The sequence below is a fragment of the Periophthalmus magnuspinnatus genome, chromosome 19, assembly GCF_009829125.3.
Source record: "Periophthalmus magnuspinnatus isolate fPerMag1 chromosome 19, fPerMag1.2.pri, whole genome shotgun sequence".
NCBI classification, from domain to species: Eukaryota; Metazoa; Chordata; class Actinopteri; order Gobiiformes; family Gobiidae; genus Periophthalmus; species Periophthalmus magnuspinnatus.
Genome location: NC_047144.1, coordinates 7,381,846 through 7,404,461, shown reverse-complemented (window position 1 = coordinate 7,404,461; position 22,616 = coordinate 7,381,846). Strand labels below are relative to the sequence as shown.

Genomic DNA, 22,616 nt, shown 5'->3' with positions numbered 1-22,616 from the left:
ACAGTAAGAAATTAAATTTATCTATCTCTGTGGAGCCAAGCAGATAATGCCACTAGACCAATCTGAGGGTCAGATCTGTAAAGAGCCAACTCACAAAGCCTGTTTTTATGTATTTTTGAGCAATATAAACACCTGTAATTAAATAAATGCAAGATTGATTAGTATTGTGCCATATTGTGGAACATTCTTGGCAAAGCAATGATATCTGACAAGGTGGTGGACCCTCAGAAAAGTTACATAGTGCACCTTTAAACAGCTGGGAGAGTAATTTTGGTAAAAGTGCATTTAGATAGGAGCAGTTCCAGGTTTAATTTACTATAAAGAGAAAAATTAAATTACAACTGGAATTTAACAGCAGTTCTTTATTATTTATAGCTCCAAAAACAGGCAAAAAGAGTAAGCTGCTAACTTTGTCAGACTATGTCTTAATGTGAGCAGCGATGCCTTCTGGGTACTCGTGTACTTCAGTGTGAGCTGTGACCTTTCAGAGAGGTCACCGTGTCTGCCCACCACATAAAACAGATATTCTCCTTTTCTCTTCTTCCTATTGCCCATTTCTACAGAGGCAGCAGGCGCATCAAGTGTCACCCTCGGCAACAATATCCTCTGTCGGGGATTGGAGACACATCAAAGTGGGACAGAGAAAGAAGTGTGATCCACACCCACCTCATGGACGTACACAGAAGTGAGTGAACATGGGTCTCCTGGGAGATGAAACCAGAGTAGATCCACCATACTTTGGACCCATCAAAGGTTCATTTCTTAAACTCAGCTCAGTTAATTGTGCATAATTATCAAAAATATTGGGGTGAAGTTTGATCCTATTTTGCACTTGGAAACATGCTCAAGATAGTACATAATCTGCAAAAACTATTTGGTCTTTTTCTGTCGTGTCTTTCAGACAGTATTAGTAGTAGTACGTAATTTTAAACCATTTTCCAGAGAAATTATTCTAAGTCATATTTATGTGTGTGTGTGTATATATATATATATATATATATATATATATATATATAGATAGATAGATAGATAGATAGATAGATAGATAGATAGATAGATAGATAGATAGATAGATAGATAGATAGATAGATAGATAGATAGATAGATAGATAGAGAGATAGATATACATAGCCTTGGGTTAGCTGGAGAAGGCCTGGAAGGTGAAGGTATCAGTGGTGCCCATGGTCATCGTAGCGCTCAGGGCAGTGACCCCAAACTGGAGGAGTGACTACAGCAGATCCCAGGAAAAACATCAGACATCTCAGTCCAGAAAAGTGCAGTACTAGGAACAGCAAAGATACTGCGCAGAACCCTCAAGCTCCCAGGCCTCTGGTAGAGGTCCCGAATGTTCCATGGGAATAGAAAGTTAAAACCATTGTTTGGAACATTTTCCACATAGATCAGTACATTTTATGCCACACTATGGACTACAGCCAAAAAACATTTCCATGGAAACAAGCAGGAGGAGACCCTTTCCCAAGCCAAATAAGAGCCTAAGGATGCATGTTTTCCTAGATCTTTCACAAAAAAGTTACATAGTGGGACATTAAGCTAAAAGAAAAATAATCATAATTGTATACATAATAAGGAATCTAAAAATACCCCACCCTTTCCTTTCTGTCTGTCCACTGCATCACAAGAACTTTTCCACCTCGTCCCCCTCCTAAAGCAACAGTCAAATCAAGTTAGGACCGATCCGCTACCCAATTTATCTCAAATCCTCACTGATGCAGATCTAATTTCAGCCTCTTATTACCACAAACAGGAAGAAGAAGCCAGTCGATAAACAGCCCATTGGTCCTCCTAAGAGCAGGGACGGAGGTGGTGATGGCCCGAGCTGAGGCAGTAGTGACACAGTGGAAAGGCATTTACAAACAATAGGATTAGTGTTTACATGGAAAAATAAATGAAATGTGTTTGATGTGTTTTATTTAGGTTCTGAAACAAATATAGAAATGTTAAACTAGGCACACAGAGCCTTCTACATTTCCTACTGATAGGTCTATGTCTTTTTCAGGTATTTGGTATTAAAGTATAACATATGTATCTTATTATTTTACATTTTGTTCAATGAAAGCAAAAATGATAAAAAGCTGATTTTCTTAATGAGTTTTTATTGTTGAAATATGAGCCCTACATGTATAAAAATACAGAGACGTGGATGGGGATAAGAGATAGGTGAAAACAGGTTTGTTTTTTGTTTTTTTAAGCTGTAAATGCAGGGCAATGCAAGATTACTCAAACATGATGCATGAATACATCAAAATACAACTCTTAGTAGGGCAATGATCAGGGAAACCCTTTAGGCTATGACATGGTTAATTTAACAAATGTCGATTTTGCATAATACATCCCTCACAATATGATAATGGAAACAGATGGCCTACATCTATCTTGACCTATATTTTGTCATCTTTTCAGTGGAATAGTCCTAATTGAATGTCTTTTAGGGAAAACTGCAGATGCAATAACCAATTTGAATGTTAGGAGAAGACGGTCCTTTTCTTGCAGGAGGACTGACACTCACAAAGTCTCATGACAAATATTAACAAAGGTGCCATGAATATTTAGAGTAACAAGTAAATCCTAGCTGCTTTTACCGCATTTCTTTTCTTATCTTTATATTGCATCACATGCCCGGGAGTGGTGACCAGAACATTGATCTAACACCCAGTTCAATTCCAGGGCTCTTTGCTGGCCAGGCTGCCTTGATGCAGATCTGGTCATTCTATCTCCTTAAATTTCTAGCAAGTAATAGGCAAAGTTTTATAGTGCATCATACTGAGTGAACTCTTGACTAGGACCTTCACTGTCCTCAGGTACACGTCTCCAAGCAAAGGATTAGCATGAATGAGTGGCTGAGAACTACAGCTGAATAAAATTGATATTAGATGAAAATAGAGGCATAGACTGGTTTAGACAAAGTAAATATAATTTCGGTAACATGTAATGTAATGAAATTATAAATGAAAATAAATGAAGTCTATTAACTTGGATATGCTAGTAAGCCATGAACATATACTTTTCATTAGCATAATAACATATATACACTATAACAGTGTTAATAGTGACCTATTATACAAAAATCGACTTTTATGACATTTTAACTAAGTTACCTCCTCATTCGTTAATGCAAAATTGTATTTCAATTTTCAGTTATTTTCAATTAATGCATGTTTCAGTAACCCTGTATGTACTGTAGGCCTACTGCATTTGAGTGTTTAGAAAAACTGTTTCCACGGACACTCACTCATATAGGATTAAAGATGTCTTGTCCTGTCCCTTTAAATTTACTGCAATGTATTTATTTCAAAATGTGAAATGATTTTATACATTCTGCTCAATTCTGTTTATTACACAAAAGAAACTTGAAGTTCACTCTAATAAAGAGTTATATATTTCTGTCATAATATCAAATTCTGATGTGCGATATAATAATGAAGAAAACACAGACAATAAGCAATAATACTGAAACAAATTTATACCACTGACACAATAACCCTAAAGTAGAATTATTCCCGAAAAAGTATTCTAAATAAAAAAACATGAGCTGCAATAATTAAATAGCAGAATGAAACACTTAGTACTTATTTTGTATCTACAAGAATTTTAAAAAGTGATTCATTCAACTTTTTACAGTTGAATCTTATCATATTGCCAAAAAATTACCAAAAGTGTCCCAGTAGTGCAAAGAAAATGTAGACACAATCAATATTAATCCCAAAAATATATAGTTCCAACTTTCATATATTGAATGATAAGTTGATATAGTGATTATGACAGACCTAATAGACACTTACCAGACTTATATAGCTTATGGATTTGAATTTATGTTAAATATATTTCAGATGACTCTGAACAGTGGTATATAAATGCAGTAAGAACACGCAATTTATGAATAATAGTTCCTAAGGATATTTTGTGTTGATCTTTTTATAGACCCCTCCTTGAGCCTTCTTGGAGTCCCTGGGAGGGGTACTTGACAATGCACCAACCGGGGACTCCATTATTCTACTGGGGGACTTCAACAGTGTCAACTTGGAGAGGGATGATAGGGAAGAACAGCCTCTCCGATGTGTTATCTTTAATTGGACTTCATGTTCAAGTATATGGGTGTCCATCAGTGTAAGTGGTACCAGAACACCCTAGGCTGGAGGTTGATGATGTTGTTGTGTCATTTGACCTTTGGCTGAGAATTTTAGACACTTGGGTGAAGAAAGGGACAGACTGTCAACTGATCACCACCTGTATCCGTTGGCAAGGAAGGAAGCTGAATAAACCAGGCAGACCCTATTGTCTGTTGGGAACGTCTGGCAGAGCTCTCTGGATCTTAGCCAGGAGCTCTTTGTGATAGAAAAACAGTAGGGTCTTCAACTCACACCTCCAGGAGAGCTTCCCCCAGATCCCCAGGAGACTATGTAGTCCAAGTGGTCCATGTTCCCCACCTCTATTGTCAATGTGGCTGCTTGTAGCTGTGGTGCTTGTCGCTGCAAGAACCCCCAAACCCGATGGTGGACACCAGAAGTAAGGGATGTCATTGGGCCGAAGAAGAAGTCCTATCCAGCCTTGTTGACTTGTGGGACTCTGGTCAGCCAAGCGTGCTGCAGTCTATGCGGTTGCAGAGGCAAAAACTCAGGGTTGAGAGGAGTTTGAGCAAGCCATGGATTGGGATTATCAGTCAGCCAAACCAAAGTCGTGCTTCATCAACACTGTTTACAGTGCAGTTGACCTCTACTGGGGATGTTGTTGGACGGTGGAAGGAATACTTTGAGGATCTCCTCAATCCCACTGTCACGTCTTCCCAGCAGAGATTGAGAACTCGAAAGTGGACTCAGCCATCACCTTGGATAAGTCACAGAGGTTGTTGCCAAGCTCCTTGGTGGCAAGGGTCCGGGTGTTGGTGACATGCCTCTGTAACATCAAGTGGAGATTGGGGACAGTGTCTTTGGATTAGCAGATCTGGTTGATGGTTGCTCTGTTTAAGAAGGGGGACTGGTGTGTTCCATCTACAGGGGAATCACACATTGACTCATTCTCAGATTTCCTGGTAAGGTTTATTTCAGGGTACTGAAGAGGAGAATCCAACCAATAGTCGAAATTCTGAATCAGGAGGAGCAGTGTGATTTTCATCCCGGTCACAGAACACTGGACCAGCTCTATACTCTTCATTGGGTGCTTGAGATTTCATGGGAGTTTGCCCAATCGGGCTTTGTAGATCTTGAGAAGACATTCAGCTGTGCCCCTTGTGGTGTCCTTTGGGGGGTGCTCTGGGAGTATAGGGTGCGGGTCACTTTGCGAAGGGTCATTCAGTCACTGCATGACTGGAGCAGGACAGAGTTTCTATGTGCAGTCGGACTGGAGAGGATCTGGTTCAGGGACCACAAAATGTTATCTCTGCTGTTTGCAGATGATGTTGTCCTGATGGCTTCATCGATCCGGGACCTGGATCATGCACTTCAAGTGGAGGAGTTCAAGTATCTCGGGGTCTTGTTTACAAGTGAGGGAAGGACAGATCTTGAGATTGACTGCAGTGATGCGGCCACTGTATCGGACTGTTGTGGTAAAGAAGGAGCTGAGTCGAAAGGAAAGGATCTCAGTTTACCAGTCAATCTACATTCCTACTCTCACCTACGGGCATGAGCTTTGGGTAATGAACGCAGATACAAGGGGTCAGAATGAGTTTCTTCTGCAGGGTTCCTTGGAGAAAGGGTGAAGAATTCAGTCACTTAGGAGGATCTCAGAGTAGAGTTGCGGCTCCTTTATGTCGAGAGGAGTCAGCTGAGGTGGCTTGGGCATTTAACAATGGCGTACACTTGTAATGAGCTTGTCAAAGCCTCTCAAAGTGCTACACTATAGTCATTATTCATTCATTTCCACACTTGGTGATGGTAAGCTACTACTGTAGCCACAGCTGCCCTTCCATACTAGGGAAGGTAATGTGGGTGAAGTGTCTTGCCTAAGGACACAACGACAGAACTTGGTCCGAGCAGGACTTGATCCGCCGAACTTTGGGTTGGGGGACCAACACTCTAACCACTGAGCCGCTGTCACCCCATTTGTTCCGTATGCTTCCTGGACACCTCCCGAGGGAGGTGTTCCAGAAATGTCCCTGGGGAAGGCCCTGGGGAAGACCCAAGGCATGCTGGAGGGGCAATGTCTGGCATAGGAATGCCTTTGGATCCCACTGGAGGAGCTGGGGGAAGTGTCTAGGGTGAGGGAAGTCTGGAAGTCCCTGCTTAGACTGCTGCCCCCACATGGCCATTTTTCTTCCACCCATTTTCTTCCAATAAGAAAAAAATCTGTTCCATATTTTCTTGGCCTCCATATCTACAAAAATTATTTATGATAACATATTATTTACTTTGAGGCCTATTTTTGGTATTTGATATACTTCACACTGATTTACAGCATAACTGGCCTACTCGCTAAGTGAAAAAAACCAAAAATCTAAAATCATCAGTCAAGAATGACCTGATGCCAAAAGGACTTAAAGAATACTACATTTTAACTTATTTAAATTATAGTATTCGGAAAAGAGATTATCGCTAACAAATTACATTTTCTGGGCGTGGGCTAAGTGCTCTCATATCAACTGTGGCCTTCATTGGGCAAAAGAGATGACAAAGAGTCAAAAAAAAAAAAAAAAAAGGGAGGGAAATCTAAACTCCTGTACTAAAAAATATATGAACAAATAACAATTGCTCTTGTTTGTTTGTACTGCTTATTTATTATTTATTATTATCTAACTCGAAATTATACCACGGAAAACCCTACAAAAAGCAAATATGCTACATGAATTAAATTAGTGAGGGAAATGAATTAATTCATCACACATGTTATCATCTTGTACATTACATTAGAGCATCATAACTATCATCATTATCATTGTCATCATCATTATGATAGGGCGTTCTAATAAGAGGATCGAGTTCATCCCTTGAGATGTGCTGCCCTCTGGTGTTTAAAAACTAAAATTGTAATTGCAAAATGAGTAGTTTTCTATTCCTTACTCTATATTTCTAGATTTAGAATATATATTTAGGATCTGTAGAAGGCAACAGAAGATTCCAATCAGTCAGTCTGCAAAATAACAAAACCCCATTACCATACATGATTTACAAATGCAACATTACAAGAATAAAAATTACATTACCTGCCCTTTGTAGACTAGAGGTCCAAGTGACAGAGTTACACTGTCATGGTAAGATACATCTCTCCTGCCTCTGCTATTAGTATGGCAGTGCTGTAGAATAATAATTTGTATTAATGACACAAAAAGTTCTAAACAGCTTCAGTCATTAAATTAACAATTTCATTGATAAGAGAACAACACACACACAAAATATAAAATATACATATGATTTTATACATACTACAACACAGTCGTTGACGTCCAAAAGACACAGGTGGATTTGACAGTGCAGGTATATGGAAGTAAAGTTGTTGAAGGAAAAAATCTCAAAGACGAATCGTGCCACTGTGGAGTTTCCATTTTGAATAATTTTAACTAAGCTGTTTGCAGGACACCTAAAAGATACAGGATATTTTAACAAACACGTTCACTTTTTTTGGCTTTATATACAAATAGCTCCTGTACCCTTGCAAAATTAGATCCTGGCGCAGTGGGTAATGTGCTTCATTGACTGGTGTGACCCAACAATTGTCCATAACAGTTGATATTTGGCGCTCATCAATACCTTCTGTTTGCACTTCAATGAATAATTGCTCGTCCTGATGCATTTCTAAGGTTGAGTTGCCACTCAGTGGATTCTGAAACTCTGCATCCTGATACGGAGTTATCCTCATCCGATAGTGGCCCTGGCCTGAGGGGAGGAATTTCTTTATGGCACTATAAAAACACATGAAAAAATAATGATACACTTTTTAAAAGCTCAGATTGATCTGTCCACAACATTTTGCGCACACACAACAAAAAGGTTATCATTACCTTTCTATTGGATTGATAGCTACATCCGTTGACAGAGCAGAAGCCAGAGGAAAAATGCAGGAGAAAAACAATTGGATGTTTAAGCTGTCGTCCTCAACAATGGCATTCTCATAGATAAAATGTGTTCCATTGCTCTGGAAGAACAGAAGTCGATTATTAGGTTACTATTTATATTCTGTATGGATTATCAATGTAAAATTAATGAACAGTTCACCTTCAGAATGGTGCCGCACAACTGGTCATCATTATTAAAGTGGAAGACCAGGCGCCCACTTTGAAGAGAACCTCTGCAGGAGTGGTCTCTGAGATGGAGGGCACTGGGATGAAACCCGGCCTCAGTGAGCAGGCAGCGGGAGAGGGAGACAGTGCCCGAACTACTGACACAAGTGATGGATGCATCTATACATAACATAAAACATATCAACCACCTAAAGAAGTTGATGGGTTTTTTTTTTTTATAAAGCTAAAATGAGTTGCAGTTCTTACCAAAATTTTCACTGTCGTGGAGGGCACTCTCATTACAGAAACATCCATAAATACCTTCCTTTTCACCACACCATTCATTATCGGTACATTGCAACTCCCTGCAAGCATCTACCACAATAAACACCATAGACAATTGATTAACAACAAAAAATATAACATTACCTATATAACTAAACAAGTCTTTAAAAAGAGTTGTCTGGTGATATAGGTTGAACAAGTGTTGAATTTTTTGTTGTTGTTGTTGTTTTTTTGGTTTTTTTTTTCTCCAGTGTTTGTTACTAGTCTGGGCGTTTTGGTTTCGCACGCCGGAGGCTTTAAATAGCGTGAGCCCGGCGTGCTCGCTCTCTCTACTCTCCGCCGGTCTCCGCTCCCTTGCGTCAGAGCGCGCACGTACTCCGCGCGCTGCTCCCTGCTGGTGCTTCCATGCTGGGTCCGTACAAGCTTTTTTTTATCTTAGCTTTTTCTTTTTTTTCTTTTTTTTTTTTTTGGCCTGGTGAGCGGACGTCCTGTTTTCGTTTTTTTTAATTTTGTATAGGGAAAGTTTTGTTTTTTTTTTCCTTTTTTTTAGTATTGGGTTGGCCTGTCCAGCGCACCATACTTATTTTACGTTGGTCCGCTCACCATGGTCATTTTTTTTTTTTTTTTTTTTTTTATTGGAGGGGGGAGGGCACGGGGTCTGTTAAGGGCTTTTCCCACCTGCTTTTCAGTTTTGACAAGAAACCAAAGCCGTCAAAATAAAAACCTGCTTGAACCCTTACCCGGTGTCTTTTGGTTAATATCTTTGATTTCGTTGGGTAGTAACACTCTGTGACAGCCCAGGTGTCCATCTCTGAGGCTGCAATCTTGGGGCGAACAACTTGTGGCTACGCAGCTTAAGTTATTGTTAGCCATGCATTTGCAGTGCTGAGTGCAGCCCTCTGTCCAGAAGGATTCACCAGCCTAGAACATGTGTTGAATTAAAAGCTGAATGTCTTTTTAACAAGAAACATTTTTTGATAATAGTTTAAATATCTTTCAGTACCAAAACCTTTAGTAAGATTTGCAAGTCAAGATAAAAAACAAACAAACAAACATTGCAAATACTTATGAATGGTCCTCACATAATAGTAGAAACCATTATGTTGGCATCCGCAATTTTCTTCTGGGACACACTCGGTCCCACTTCTGACAAAGCCGGTGTCACAGAAACAACCCTCCGAACAAACACGGTCACATGTCACATTAATGCTGCTGGCACAAGTGCGACCACAGTCAGTGCCGCAAAGCTCATAGTGACTATGGGCTGGGCATACCATATCTGCAAACAAAAAATCTGCCTTGAACTGAATGTTTTTCAAGTTAAAGATGCAAAGACTGGTTCACTTACGGCAAGAGGTGCTGTTTCTCCAAGGATAAATGGGCAAATTAGCAGACTGGCATGAACTGACATAAACCTGAATGGAGGAGCAAAGCAGCTCTGCACCTCCAATGCACACATCAAACACACAGTCACTGAAAAAGGCAGTTGGATCTATAAGTGAATGGCATAAGCTGAAAGGACCCTGAGATGCACGGATGATGTCACACTGAGCTCGAGCAGCACGATCATCAGGACACTGTGGGCAAGATGAGCCACAGCCATCACTACAGCTGCTGTTGCCTGGTACCTTCCAAGATGTCCCAAAATCCGATTCGGATGTGACACTGAGTCCTGATGGAGTCTGAAAGTCATCCGCTGGATTTCCATTGAAGTTTCCACACAGGCCACACGTTTTTCCACTATCCAAATTTGGAACACAGTTTATAATAAGGTGCATAAAGACTGAACACAGCATCACTTTAAAAAACAACCATACCTGTAGTGAAAGGGTACAGTGACGGAAACTTTAGTTCCACCATAAGCGACATGCAAGCCATAGTCGGTCTTTATGATCGTGTCTTGTCCTCTTGCAAAAACTGATACAGCGCTTTCATGGAGTTGAAGAGGAATGTTCTTCCAAATACCATTTACCTTTCAAAACAAACAGTGTTTTTCTTTTTGGCTTTATATATCAAGATTAAAATTCAACAAGAATAAATTAACGCTTGTCAATGAGACAAGTGCAAATTTATTATTCACAGCTAAGCAGTTTCAGTAATTAATAATTAAAATGTAAAATATAAGGTGAAAGTCAACACAAATAATTATGTAATAGACAGTTGACCCACCTTGACTACACCATGTTTTCTCGGGAGAACAATGTCAACACCCCAAACATTCACATAGACTTCAGCGGTGACTGAGACTGCTAATCCACGCAATGCCTCATTTTGTACTTCCACAGAAAAGTTGTTCAGTCCAGTATTATTATCACAAAGTGTGGCCAACACATAACGACAAGTCCCCTGAAAGTCGTAGAATCTTTCATCAAAGGACACATAATGAGGGTCACCTGAACCAGAACAAGTGCCATGGCTTGGGTTAGATATGTAGCAACCTCTTTCTCCATTGAACACCTTGCACTCTTCATGTGATTCACAAACATGTGAATGGCAAGTCATGTTACCAGAAATGCAATCACAAATCCTGCTACAGTCTTGGTCCAGTATAACGGTTTTCCCAGAATGGTAGTAGAACCCCTCAAAGTTGCAGCCACACTCATGGACAGGCACACAGTCTGCACCGCTCAAAACATAGCCTTCATTACAAGCGCAGCTCTCAACAGAAGCACGTGCACAGTCATCAGGAATCTCAGGTTTGACACAAGTAGCTGGACAACCTGTGCTCTGAGACTCAAAATGGCTGTTTTCTGGACAGGTGATTTCTACAACAAAAACATAAAATCAACTGTGTAATTGCTGTTTATTATTTACAACCATTTAAATAGCTAGAGATTCACATACCACAGAATCCGGGTCTTCTCCAGTTCTGTAGTTGTACACCCACGTTTTGACACTCACTGGCGTAGACATTTAGTGCTTGACAGAGAATATTTTGTTGCCCTCCTTCCAAACAGAGATCGTACACACAACTCTCCACAAAAGTCTCCGGTGAAAGCACATGGTGACAAGCTGCAAAAGGTCCAGATGTGTCCTGAAGGATGCCGCAGTGATCAGAATTACTGAATAAAGCCTTCTTATCTTCAGGGCAATCATAACAGTCTGGACCTTCACAGACCGCACATTCAGGCTCATCAGCGCTTAGCACTTGCCAGCTTTTACCAAAGTCAAGAGAGCTCACAATATCTCCTTCTGGTGTTTGAAAATCATCATCAGGATCATTGTTAAAGTTCCCACAAAGGCCACATGTTGCTCCCTGGTAACGGTATGGCACTTTGATTTTCACCCAAGTATCATCGTTATAGGAGACTTCCAAACCAAAGTCAGTACTGACAAAAACTGAAAAACCTAATGTATCAACAACAACAGCGCCATTGATGAGGGAGATGGGGGTTGTTTTAAATATCCCATTGACCTGTAAAACAACAACATGTAAGAACCTGATTGTGTTGCAGACTGTTGAACGTGTAACTGCAAACCTTAGCTTCACCATGATGTCCTTTGACAAGCTCGATGGTTTCATTGTACACAAACACTTTGACCAGTCGTGTCCAAGTGGCAGAGCTGCCGCGATGCTCCTTGGAGCCTTCTACTCTGTAGTTGGTCAGCTCCGAACCACATTGCTGGGACAGGACATAAGTGCAGGGGCCCTGGAGGTGGTGCGCGTCCCCATCAAATGTTTTGTAATGAGGATATCCATAGATGAGACAGACCGCTTTCTGGATAGGCTGGCAGGTAAAGTGAAACTCATTAAGAGAGTCACAGACTTGGGAAGTGGTACAGGATTCATTGTGACACAATAGCCCAGATGTGGTGCAGCTGCACTTCTGAGTACAGGTACTGTCAGTCCAAACGGACACACCTGGCTGGATGGACACACCTGTGAAATATATTTAATATTACTCCCTTTATTCATTGTGCTGCAGTTTAGAATCAATGATACAGTTCATATCTCAATTCTAAACACAAACAAATATCAGTTACAGATTTGCTCTAAAATATTAAATAGAAAGGATCACCTGAGACTGAACATGTACGGGCGTAACAACCTCTTTCTCCATTGAACACCTTGCACTCTTCATGTGATTCACAAACATGTGAATGGCAAGTCATGTTACCAGAAATGCAATCACAAATCCTGCTACAGTCTTGGTCCAGTATAACGGTTTTCCCAGAATGGTAGTAGAACCCCTCAAAGTTGCAGCCACACTCATGGACAGGCACACAGTCTGCACCACTCAAAACATAGCCTTCATTACAAGCGCAGCTCTCAACAGAAGCACGTGCACAGTCATCAGGAATTTCAGGTTTGACGCAAGTAGCTGGACAACCTGTGCTCTGAGACTCAAAATGGCTGTTTTCTGGACAGGTGATTTCTACAACAAAAACATAAAATCAACTGTGTAATTGCTGTTTATTTTTTACACCCATTTAAATAACTAGAGATTCACATACCACAGAATCCGGGTCTTCTCCAGTTCTGTAGTTGTACGCCCACGTCTTGACACTCACTGGCGTAGGCATTTAGTGCTTGACAGAGAATATCTTGTTGCCCTCCTTCCAAACAGAGATCGTACACACAACTCTCCACAAAAGCCTCCGGTGAAAGCACATGGTGACAAGCTGCAAAAGGTCCAGATGTGTCATGAAGGATGCCGCAGTGATCAGAATTACTGAATAAAGCCTTCTTATCTTCAGGGCAATCATAACAGTCTGGACCTTCACAGACCGCACATTCAGGCTCATCAGCGCTTAGCACTTGCCAGCTTTTACCAAAGTCAAGAGAGCTCACAATATCTCCTTCTGGTGTTTGAAAATCATCATCAGGATCATTGTTAAAGTTCCCACAAAGGCCACATGTTGCTCCCTGGTAACGGTATGGCACTTTGATTTTCACCAAAGCATCAGCGTTATAGGAGACTTCCAAACCAAAGTCAGTACTGACAAAAACTGAAGAACCTAATGTATCAACAACAACAGCGCCATTGATGAGGGAGATGGGGGTTGTTTTAAATATCCCATTGACCTGTAAAACAACAACATGTAAGAACCTGATTGTGTTGCAGACTGTTGAACGTGTAACTGCAAACCTTAGCTTCACCATGATGTCCTTTGACAAGCTCGATGGTTTCATTGTACACAAACACTTTGACCAGTCGTGTCCAAGTGGCAGAGCTGCCGCGATGCTCATTGGAGCCTTCTACTCTGTAGTTGGTCAGCTCCGAACCACATTGCTGGGACAGGACATAAGTGCAGGGGCCCTGGAAGTGGTGCGTCTCCCCATCAAATGTTTTGTAATGAGGATCCCCATAGATGACACAGATCGCTTTCTGGATAGGCTGGCGGGTAAAGTGAAAATCATTAAGAGAGTTACAGACTTGGGAAGTGGTACAGGATTCGTTGTGACACAACAGGCCAGATGTGGTGCAGCTGCACTTCTGCGTACAGGTACTGTCAGTCCAAACGGACACACCTGGCTGGATGGACACACCTGTGAAATATATATATTATTACTTCCTTTATTCACTGTGCTGCACTTTAGAATCAATGATACAGTTCATATCTCAGTTCAAAAGACAAACAAATATCAGTTACAGATTTGCTCTAAAAATTTCAATAGAGAGGATCACCTGAGACTGAACATGTACGGGCGTAACAACCTCTTTCTCCATTGAACACCTTGCACTCTTCATGTGATTCACAAACATGTGAATGGCAAGTCATGTTACCAGAAATGCAATCACAAATCCTGCTACAGTCTTGGTCCAGTATAACGGTTTTCCCAGAATGGTAGTAGAACCCCTCAAAGTTGCAGCCACACTCATGGACAGGCACACAGTCTGCACCGCTCAAAACATAGCCTTCATTACAAGCGCAGCTCTCAACAGAAGCACGTGCACAGTCATCAGGAATCTCAGGTTTGACACAAGTAGCTGGACAACCTGTGCTCTGAGACTCAAAATGGCTGTTTTCTGGACAGCTGATTTCTACAACAAAAACATAAAATCAACTGTGTAATTGCTGTTTATTATTTACAACCATTTAAATAGCTAGAGATTCACATACCACAGAATCCGGGTCTTCTCCAGTTCTGTAGTTGTACACCCACGTTTTGACACTCACTGGCGTAGACATTTAGTGCTTGACAGAGAATATCTTGTTGCCCTCCTTCCAAACAGAGATCGTACACACAACTCTCCACAAAAGTCTCCGGTGAAAGCACATGGTGACAAGCTGCAAAAGGTCCAGATGTGTCATGAAGGATGCCGCAGTGATCAGAATTACTGAATAAAGCCTTCTTATCTTCAGGGCAATCATAACAGTCTGGACCTTCACAGACCGCACATTCAGGCTCATCAGCGCTTAGCACTTGCCAGCTTTTACCAAAGTCAAGAGGGCTCACAATATCTCCTTCTGGTGTTTGAAAATCATCATCAGGATCATTGTTAAAGTTCCCACAAAGGCCACATGTTGCTCCCTGGTAACGGTATGGCACTTTGATTGTCACCAAAGCATCAGTGTCATAGGAGACTTCCAAACCAAAGTCAGTACTGACAAAAACTGAAAAACCTAATGTATAAACAAAAACAGCGCCATTGATGAGGGAGATGGGGGTTGTTGCAAATATCCCATTGACCTGTAAAACAACAACATGTAAGAACCTGATTGTGTTGCAGACTGTTGAACGTGTAACTGCAAACCTTAGCTTCACCATGATGTCCTTTGACAAGCTCGATGGTTTCATTGTACACAAACACTTTGACCAGTCGTGTCCAAGTGGCAGAGCTGCCGCGATGCTCATTGGAGCCTTCTACTCTGTAGTTGGTCAGCTCCGAACCACACTGCTGGGACAGGACATAAGTGCAGGGGCCCTGGAAGTGGTGCGTCTCCCCATCAAATGTTTTGTAATGAGGATCCCCATAGATGACACAGATCGCTTTCTGGATAGGCTGGCAGGTAAAGTGAAAATCATTAAGAGAGTTACAGACTTGGGAAGTGGTACAGGATTCGTTGTGACACAACAGGCCAGATGTGGTGCAGCTGCACTTCTGCGTACAGGTACTGTCAGTCCAAACGGACACACCTGGCTGGATGGACACACCTGTGAAATATATATATTATTACTTCCTTTATTCACTGTGCTGCACTTTAGAATCAATGATACAGTTCATATCTCAGTTCAAAAGACAAACAAATATCAGTTACAGATTTGCTCTAAAAATTTCAATAGAGAGGATCACCTGAGACTGAACATGTACGGGCGTAACAACCTCTTTCTCCATTGAACACCTTGCACTCTTCATGTGATTCACAAACATGTGAATGGCAAGTCATGTTACCAGAAATGCAATCACAAATCCTGCTACAGTCTTGGTCCAGTATAACGGTTTTCCCAGAATGGTAGTAGAACCCCTCAAAGTTGCAGCCACACTCATGGACAGGCACACAGTCTGCACCGCTCAAAACATAGCCTTCATTACAAGCGCAGCTCTCAACAGAAGCACGTGCACAGTCATCAGGAATCTCAGGTTTGACACAAGTAGCTGGACAACCTGTGCTCTGAGACTCAAAATGGCTGTTTTCTGGACAGCTGATTTCTACAACAAAAACATAAAATCAACTGTGTAATTGCTGTTTATTATTTACAACCATTTAAATAGCTAGAGATTCACATACCACAGAATCCGGGTCTTCTCCAGTTCTGTAGTTGTACACCCACGTTTTGACACTCACTGGCGTAGACATTTAGTGCTTGACAGAGAATATTTTGTTGCCCTCCTTCCAAACAGAGATCGTACACACAACTCTCCACAAAAGTCTCCGGTGAAAGCACATGGTGACAAGCTGCAAAAGGTCCAGATGTGTCCTGAAGGATGCCGCAGTGATCAGAATTACGGAATAAAGCCTTCTTATCTTCAGGGCAATCATAACAGTCTGGACCTTCACAGACCGCACATTCAGGCTCATCAGCGCTTAGCACTTGCCAGCTTTTACCAAAGTCAAGAGAGCTCACAATATCTCCTTCTGGTGTTTGAAAATCATCATCAGGATCATTGTTAAAGTTCCCACAAAGGCCACATGTTGCTCCCTGGTAACGGTATGGCACTTTGATTGTCACCAAAGCATCAGCGTTATAGGAGACTTCCAAACCAAAGTCAGTACTGACAAAAACTGAAAAACCTAATGTATAAACAAAAACAGCGCCATTGATGAGGGAGATGGGGGTTGTTTTAAATATCCCATTGACCTGTAAAACAACAACATGTAAGAACCTGATTGTGTTGCAGACTGTTGAACGTGTAACTGCAAACCTTAGCTTCACCATGATGTCCTTTGACAAGCTCGATGGTTTCATTGTACACAAACACTTTGACCAGTCGTGTCCAAGTGGCAGAGCTGCCGCGATGCTCATTGGAGCCTTCTACTCTGTAGTTGGTCAGCTCCGAACCACATTGCTGGGACAGGACATAAGTGCAGGGGCCCTGGAAGTGGTGCGTCTCCCCATCAAATGTTTTGTAATGAGGATCCCCATAGATGACACAGATCGCTTTCTGGATAGGCTGGCAGGTAAAGTGAAAATCATTAAGAGAGTTACAGACTTGGGAAGTGGTACAGGATTCGTTGTGACACAACAGGCCAGATGTGGTGCAGCTGCACTTCTGCGTACAGGTACTGTCAGTCCAAACGGACACACCTGGCTGGATGGACACACCTGTGAAATATATATATTATTACTTCCTTTATTCACTGTGCTGCACTTTAGAATCAATGATACAGTTCATATCTCAGTTCAAAAGACAAACAAATATCAGTTACAGATTTGCTCTAAAAATTTCAATAGAGAGGATCACCTGAGACTGAACATGTACGGGCGTAACAACCTCTTTCTCCATTGAACACCTTGCACTCTTCATGTGATTCACAAACATGTGAATGGCAAGTCATGTTACCAGAAATGCAATCACAAATCCTGCTACAGTCTTGGTCCAGTATAACGGTTTTCCCAGAATGGTAGTAGAACCCCTCAAAGTTGCAGCCACACTCATGGACAGGCACACAGTCTGCACCGCTCAAAACATAGCCTTCATTACAAGCGCAGCTCTCAACAGAAGCACGTGCACAGTCATCAGGAATCTCAGGTTTGACACAAGTAGCTGGACAACCTGTGCTCTGAGACTCAAAATGGCTGTTTTCTGGACAGGTGATTTCTACAACAAAAACATAAAATCAACTGTGTAATTGCTGTTTATTATTTACAACCATTTAAATAGCTAGAGATTCACATACCACAGAATCCGGGTCTTCTCCAGTTCTGTAGTTGTACACCCACGTTTTGACACTCACTGGCGTAGACATTTAGTGCTTGACAGAGAATATTTTGTTGCCCTCCTTCCAAACAGAGATCGTACACACAACTCTCCACAAAAGTCTCCGGTGAAAGCACATGGTGACAAGCTGCAAAAGGTCCAGATGTGTCCTGAAGGATGCCACAGTGATCAGAATTACGGAATAAAGCCTTCTTATCTTCAGGGCAATCATAACAGTCTGGACCTTCACAGACCGCACATTCAGGCTCATCAGCGCTTAGCACTTGCCAGCTTTTACCAAAGTCAAGAGAGCTCACAATATCTCCTTCTGGTGTTTGAAAATCATCATCAGGATCATTGTTAAAGTTCCCACAAAGGCCACATGTTGCTCCCTGGTAACGGTATGGCACTTTGATTGTCACCAAAGCATCAGCGTTATAGGAGACTTCCAAACCAAAGTCAGTACTGACAAAAACTGAAAAACCTAATGTATAAACAAAAACAGCGCCATTGATGAGGGAGATGGGGGTTGTTTTAAATATCCCATTGACCTGTAAAACAACAACATGTAAGAACCTGATTGTGTTGCAGACTGTTGAACGTGTAACTGCAAACCTTAGCTTCACCATGATGTCCTTTGACAAGCTCGATGGTTTCATTGTACACAAACACTTTGACCAGTCGTGTCCAAGTGGCAGAGCTGCCGCGATGCTCATTGGAGCCTTCTACTCTGTAGTTGGTCAGCTCCGAACCACATTGCTGGGACAGGACATAAGTGCAGGGGCCCTGGAAGTGGTGCGTCTCCCCATCAAATGTTTTGTAATGAGGATCCCCATAGATGACACAGATCGCTTTCTGGATAGGCTGGCAGGTAAAGTGAAAATCATTAAGAGAGTTACAGACTTGGGAAGTGGTACAGGATTCGTTGTGACACAACAGGCCAGATGTGGTGCAGCTGCACTTCTGCGTACAGGTACTGTCAGTCCAAACGGACACACCTGGCTGGATGGACACACCTGTGAAATATATATATTATTACTTCCTTTATTCACTGTGCTGCACTTTAGAATCAATGATACAGTTCATATCTCAGTTCAAAAGACAAACAAATATCAGTTACAGATTTGCTCTAAAAATTTCAATAGAGAGGATCACCTGAGACTGAACATGTACGGGCGTAACAACCTCTTTCTCCATTGAACACCTTGCACTCTTCATGTGATTCACAAACATGTGAATGGCAAGTCATGTTACCAGAAATGCAATCACAAATCCTGCTACAGTCTTGGTCCAGTATAACGGTTTTCCCAGAATGGTAGTAGAACCCCTCAAAGTTGCAGCCACACTCATGGACAGGCACACAGTCTGCACCACTCAAAACATAGCCTTCATTACAAGCGCAGCTCTCAACAGAAGCACGTGCACAGTCATCAGGAATCTCAGGTTTGACACAAGTAGCTGGACAACCTGTGCTCTGAGACTCAAAATGGCTGTTTTCTGGACAGGTGATTTCTACAACAAAAACATAAAATCAACTGTGTAATTGCTGTTTATTTTTTACACCCATTTAAATAACTAGAGATTCACATACCACAGAATCCGGGTCTTCTCCAGTTCTGTAGTTGTACACCCACGTTTTGACACTCACTGGCGTAGACATTTAGTGCTTGACAGAGAATATTTTGTTGTCCTCCTTCCAAACAGAGATCGTACACACAACTCTCCACAAAAGTCTCCGGTGAAAGCACATGATGACAAGCTGCAAAAGGTCCAGATGTGTCCTGAAGGATGCCGCAGTGATCAGAATTATGGAATAAAGCCTTCTTATCTTCAGGGCAATCATAACAGTCTGGACCTTCACAGACCGCACATTCAGGCTCATCAGCGCTTAGCACTTGCCAACTTTTACCAAAGTCAAGAGAGCTCACAATATCTCCTTCTGGTGTTTGAAAATCATCATCAGGATCATTGTTAAAGTTCCCACAAAGGCCACATGTTGCTCCCTGGTAACGGTATGGCACTTTGATTGTCACGAAAGCATCAGTGTCATAGGAGACTTCCAAACCAAAGTCAGTACTGACAAAAACTGAAAAACCTAATGTATAAACAAAAACAGCGCCATTGATGAGGGAGATGGGGGTTGTTGCAAATATCCCATTGACCTGTAAAACAACAACATGTAAGAACCTGATTGTGTTGCAGACTGTTGAACGTGTAACTGCAAACCTTAGCTTCACCATGATGTCCTTTGACAAGCTCGATGGTTTCATTGTACACAAACACTTTGACCAGTCGTGTCCAAGTGGCAGAGCTGTGCCGATGCTCGTTGGAGCCTTCTACTCTGTAGTTGGTCAGCTCCGAACCACATTGCTGGGACAGGACATAAGTGCAGGGGCCCTGGAAGTGGTGCGTCTTCCCGTCAAATGTTATGTAATGAGGATCACCATGGATGACACAGATGCCCTTCTCTATTTTTTCATCTATAACATTATTAGAAATGCACATAAAACAACAGGGCTGTACATTATCTGTAAAATATTTTCTTTTTGTTTGGTTTATAAGAAAAGTAGTCCAAAGAATAATCAACCTGCTTTCTCATTCATCTGAAAGACCCAGCATCCTGGTACATTCACATTGCTGCTCAGGCGAAAGGTGGAGTTCGGCCCACTTGCGTTTTCAGAAAATGATCCAGGAATTGAGAAATAGTGAGTTGACTCTTTTGTGTCATAACCTGCCTGGTAACACACAAAATACAGGATTTTTATTGAATTTCACATCTCTACAGTATTTTAACATCTAAATTTTTTGTTTAAAGGGTATATATCATGCAAACTCTCTTTTCACAATGTTGTATTTTTTTTATTTATGCATATTTAGTAATTTTATATTGCCCTGTGTTTGAGGCTTGAGTGCTCAGGAAATACCCATTTTGACCTACCCACTATTCCCTGCCAATTCTCTGTGCTGGGATGCAATTAGTTGAGAAAGAGAAGATCTAAAAGTTGAAATAATTCTGCTTGTTGCAATGACATTCCCCTTATTCCCCTGGTGCCCATCAGCTCTCCAGTTTAAAAAAAAAGCCTAATTGCTCCACTTCTATTAGTAATTTTAAGTAATTTTCTTTAAGTGAATATTTTCATGTACAAAATGTAAAATGTGCATAAACGTAAAAATGTATGTTATAGTTTAATACCTTACCTGCACATCATAATTTGTTGGGTATATTGTTCCATAGGTCATAAGCACAAAAGACAATTGTCCTTTACTGATTAATACAACTTGTATAGTTGAACCCTAGAGGGGAACACAATTGTGAGAGTCACATCTGTTATACATAACTATGGAAAAAACAGTAAACTTACATCTCCAAAATTTGGATAGTAGGCCACTTCATGCCATGTTGCAACAAAAACCCAGCTGGCTTCAAAATTATATATTGGGAAGTATTTATTAATGTCACTAGTAGCTTGTTTAAGGACAGGGCCAGAGGTGTATTGGTTATATGTGACGTTTCCAATTTTTCTGTTGTCCAAATCTGTCCAGTAAGGAGCTATGATGTCTATGGGTCCAGACATTGGAAACCTCTGTGCAATATACCTTCCCCATGGTCTTTCAAAAGTCAAAACTCCATTTTGGTTCACCTGCAATAAATTACAATTTTAGTTGAGCTATTATAAATGCAAGTTCAAATTTAGTATTGATTGTCTCATACATAGAGTTGACAATACTTTCGTCCAAAATACATAAAACATTGTCGTAGGCGTATTAAAGGAGAACTTCCATCATCGGATGCAGGAGATAAAAGGCCATTAATTGGATAGAGAGGTGCTAAATAAAAAACACCAAAAAAACAACAACAAAAAAAAAACATGTTATTTACTGGTGACTTAAGTAGCAACACAGAACTTCACCATAAGCTAATAATTAAAACATGAGAAAATTGTAATGCCTGTTGCAATTCTTTTTCTACCAGTATTTTTCTGTTTTGGATGAACAAAGACTATTCATTCAACTGTGTATTGGGTTTTAGAAGGTCAGGCTGGGCAATATGACAATTATTCAAAAACATTTCCTCATATTGATCAATCACAATTTTCAATTAAGTTTTTGTCTTTTTAAAAACAAATACAATGGCATTTAAGATTATTTTCCCAATAATTGCCATTTTTAAAAAAAATAAAAATCTTCCTTTCTGACCTCTGCCCCAAGCAACATGCTTTTTCTGACAGAAGATTAGCTGTAGACCTCTTAATTAGACTTGATTACAGCATTTCATTGCACAGCCATTTTAGATGAATATTTAAGTTGAACCAATAGTATGACTTACCTTTGCTTTGAGCAGTAGCTATGCCTGGAAATTTTAAATGAAAAGAAAATTAGCATGACATGTCAAAGATTGTTTAACAGATTTAATGTACTGTTGTATAGGTAGCTACTCACCTAAAAATCCCAGAAAAAGGATAGACCATACAGTGCGCAATTGCATATTTGCAAGCAATGCAGCACTTGGAATTGATAGCAATGCTCTTGAAGTATAAATAACATCCACACTGTTATGTTAAAACGTAGTAACTGTTCTACTTAGTGATGCATTTGGGGTGAGTCCTTTTATTTGGAATAAATTCCCACACTTCATGAAACACAAAACCTTCATCTTCTTTGTGTGAAAGAATAAGCACTTATCAACTGTCTCATCTACTAAATAGCCAGATTGTGTATTGTAGCCATTTATCTTGACATCAGCTACAACAAAAGACCCAGTATCAACGAGACAAGTGTGAAAACATAGGAATACAAAAAGCGTGTTTTTGGTTGCTGCTACTTTTACCATATCAAATAGGTCATAGCTCAGGATG

At 40.9% G+C, this 22,616-nt stretch overlaps 2 protein-coding genes across 2 annotated transcripts in view; both read right to left on the bottom strand.

Annotated features, from left to right (window-relative positions):
• Positions 1-4,791: 4,791 nt before the first annotated feature.
• LOC117387661 (alpha-tectorin-like) lies at positions 4,792-13,947 on the bottom strand (the record flags this gene model as incomplete). The annotated part of the gene is made up of 17 exons (XM_055229825.1): positions 4,792-4,911; positions 7,154-7,243; positions 7,374-7,527; positions 7,598-7,849; positions 7,949-8,082; positions 8,163-8,347; positions 8,435-8,542; positions 9,193-9,373; positions 9,535-9,731; positions 9,801-10,192; positions 10,270-10,424; positions 10,622-11,217; positions 11,297-11,867; positions 11,932-12,332; positions 12,472-12,828; positions 12,908-13,478; positions 13,543-13,947. Coding segments are annotated over 17 exons (4,869 nt in total), but the record flags the coding sequence as incomplete, so codon positions are not given.
• A 563-nt stretch (positions 13,948-14,510) lies between these two features.
• Positions 14,511-22,616, bottom strand: part of LOC129457197 (IgGFc-binding protein-like) — a 9,338-nt gene continuing 1,232 nt past the window's right edge. The window contains 15 exon segments of the mRNA XM_055229824.1: positions 14,511-15,089; positions 15,154-15,402; positions 15,839-16,050; positions 16,130-16,700; positions 16,765-17,013; positions 17,450-17,661; positions 17,741-18,311; positions 18,376-18,776; positions 18,916-19,272; positions 19,352-19,922; positions 19,987-20,330; positions 20,333-20,495; positions 20,959-21,054; positions 21,123-21,401; positions 21,473-21,588. Of these exon segments, the coding sequence (XP_055085799.1) occupies positions 14,511-15,089; positions 15,154-15,402; positions 15,839-16,050; positions 16,130-16,700; positions 16,765-17,013; positions 17,450-17,661; positions 17,741-18,311; positions 18,376-18,776; positions 18,916-19,272; positions 19,352-19,922; positions 19,987-20,330; positions 20,333-20,495; positions 20,959-21,054; positions 21,123-21,401; positions 21,473-21,588 (4,970 nt within the window).